The sequence below is a fragment of the Malurus melanocephalus genome, unplaced genomic scaffold, assembly GCF_030028575.1.
Source record: "Malurus melanocephalus ecotype Western Australia unplaced genomic scaffold, MMel_1.1 scaffold_1702, whole genome shotgun sequence".
NCBI lineage: Eukaryota > Metazoa > Chordata > Aves > Passeriformes > Maluridae > Malurus > Malurus melanocephalus.
In genome coordinates this window covers 1-1,812 of record NW_026624934.1, presented here as the reverse complement: position 1 = coordinate 1,812, position 1,812 = coordinate 1, and the positions used below count along the sequence as shown (strand labels likewise).

The following is a 1,812-nucleotide window of genomic DNA, read 5'->3' as shown; positions in this document are numbered from 1 at the left end:
GTTTCCAGGTGTGAATTTTTGGGTTTTAAATGTGAATTTTGGGGTTTTGGGAATTTCCAGGTGCAAATTTTGGGATTTTTGGGGTTTCCAGGTGTGAATTTTTGATTTTTGGGGGTCCCAGGTGTGGATTTTTGGGTTTTTGGGTTCCCACGTGTGAATTTTGGGGTTTTGGGGTTCTAAACGGGATTTTTTGGGTTCTAAATGGGAATTTTTAGGTTCTAAATGTGAATTAAGTTTCCAGGTGCGAATTTTGGGATTTTTGGGGTTTCCAGGTGCGAATTTTGGGTTTTTTGGGGTTTCCAGGTGCGAATTTTGGGTTTTTTGGGGTTTCCAGGTGTGAATTTTGGGATTTTTGGGGTTTCCAGGTGCAAATTTTGGGGGTTTGGGGTTCCCAGATGTGAATTTTTGGGTTTTCTGGGGTTTTTTTGGGGTTTTTTTTTGGTTTTTTGGGATTTTCTGGGTTTTTTTGGGGATTTTTTTTTGGTTTTTTAGAAATTTTTTTGGGGTTTTTTGGGTTTTTGGTGTTTTTTACCTGCCCTCGTTGGCCTCCAGCCCCTCCACCTCGCTCATGGCCTCGCTCAGCTCCTCTCGCAGTCTCGGGGGTTTTGGGGGGATTTTGGGGTTCCTGGGTGTGTTTTTTTGGGTTCCAGGTGTATATTTTTGGGATTTTGGGGTTTTTTTGGGTTTTTTTGTGTTTTTTACCTGCCCTCGTTGGCCTCCAGCCCCTCCACCTCGCTCATGGCCTCGCTCAGCTCCTCCCTCAGTCTCTGGGATTTTTGGGGGGATTTTTGGGGGTCCCAGGTGCAGTTTTTGGGGTTTCCAGGTGTGAATTTTGGGTTTTTTGGGGTCCCAGATGTGAATTTTGGTGTTTTTTACCTGCCCTCGTTGGCCTCCAGCCCCTCCACCTCGCTCATGGCCTCGCTCAGCTCCTCCCTCACTCTCGGGGGTTTTTGGGGTTCCCGGGTGCAGATTTTGGGGTTTTTTTGGTTCCAGGTGTATTTTTTTGGGGTTTTTTTTGTGAATTTTGGGTTTTTTTGTGTTTTTTACCTGCCCTCGTTGGCCTCCAGCCCCTCCACCTCGCTCATGGCCTCGCTCAGCTCCTCTCTCACTCTCGGGGGTTTTTGGGCTCCCCGGTACGGGTTTTTTGGGGGTTTTTTTCATTCCAGGTGTATTTTTTGGGGGTTTTTTTTGGGAATTTTTTGGATTTTGGGGTTTTTTACCTGCCCTCATTGGCCTCCAGCCCCTCCACCTCGCTCATGGCCTCGCTCAGCTCCTCTCTCAGTCTCTGGATCTCCCCCAGCAGTTCCTGTTTGCGGCGCCGGATGCTCTCGAGCTCCCGCCGCTCCTCGGCCGTCAGATCGGGGGGCACTGCGGGACACGCCCACCTCGCATTGGACACGCCCACTTCATATTGGACACGCCCACTTTGCACAGGGACACGCCCACATTGCAGTAGGACACGCCCACTTCACTGGCACACTCCCATCTCCCATTGGACACGCCCACCTCGCATTGGACACGCCCACATCACTGGGACACGCCCACTTTGCACCGGGACACGCCCCTTTTACACTGGGACACGCCCCTTTCCTGCCTGGACACGCCCCTTTATCAGGGGATCCCCTGGGGACACGCCCATTTCACACCTGGACACGCCCCTTTCCCGCCTAGACACGCCCCTTTCCCGCCTAGACACGCCCCTTTCCCCTAACCACGCCCACTTCACACCAGGACATGCCCACATCGCTGGGGCACGCCCCTTTTCACCTGGACACGCCCACTTCACTGGGACACGCCCACCTCGCATTGGAC

The 1,812-nt window shown here is 51.9% G+C and overlaps 1 protein-coding gene across 1 annotated transcript in view; it reads right to left on the bottom strand.

The window, feature by feature from the left end:
• Positions 1-1,424, bottom strand: part of LOC130587269 (cytohesin-2-like) — a gene marked incomplete at its 5' end in the record, with an annotated part of 6,189 nt that extends 4,765 nt beyond the window's left edge. Inside the window, 2 exon segments of the mRNA XM_057388239.1 lie at positions 638-731; positions 1,250-1,424. Of these exon segments, the coding sequence (XP_057244222.1) occupies positions 638-731; positions 1,250-1,424 (269 nt within the window).
• Between the last annotated feature and the right edge of the window lie 388 nt (positions 1,425-1,812).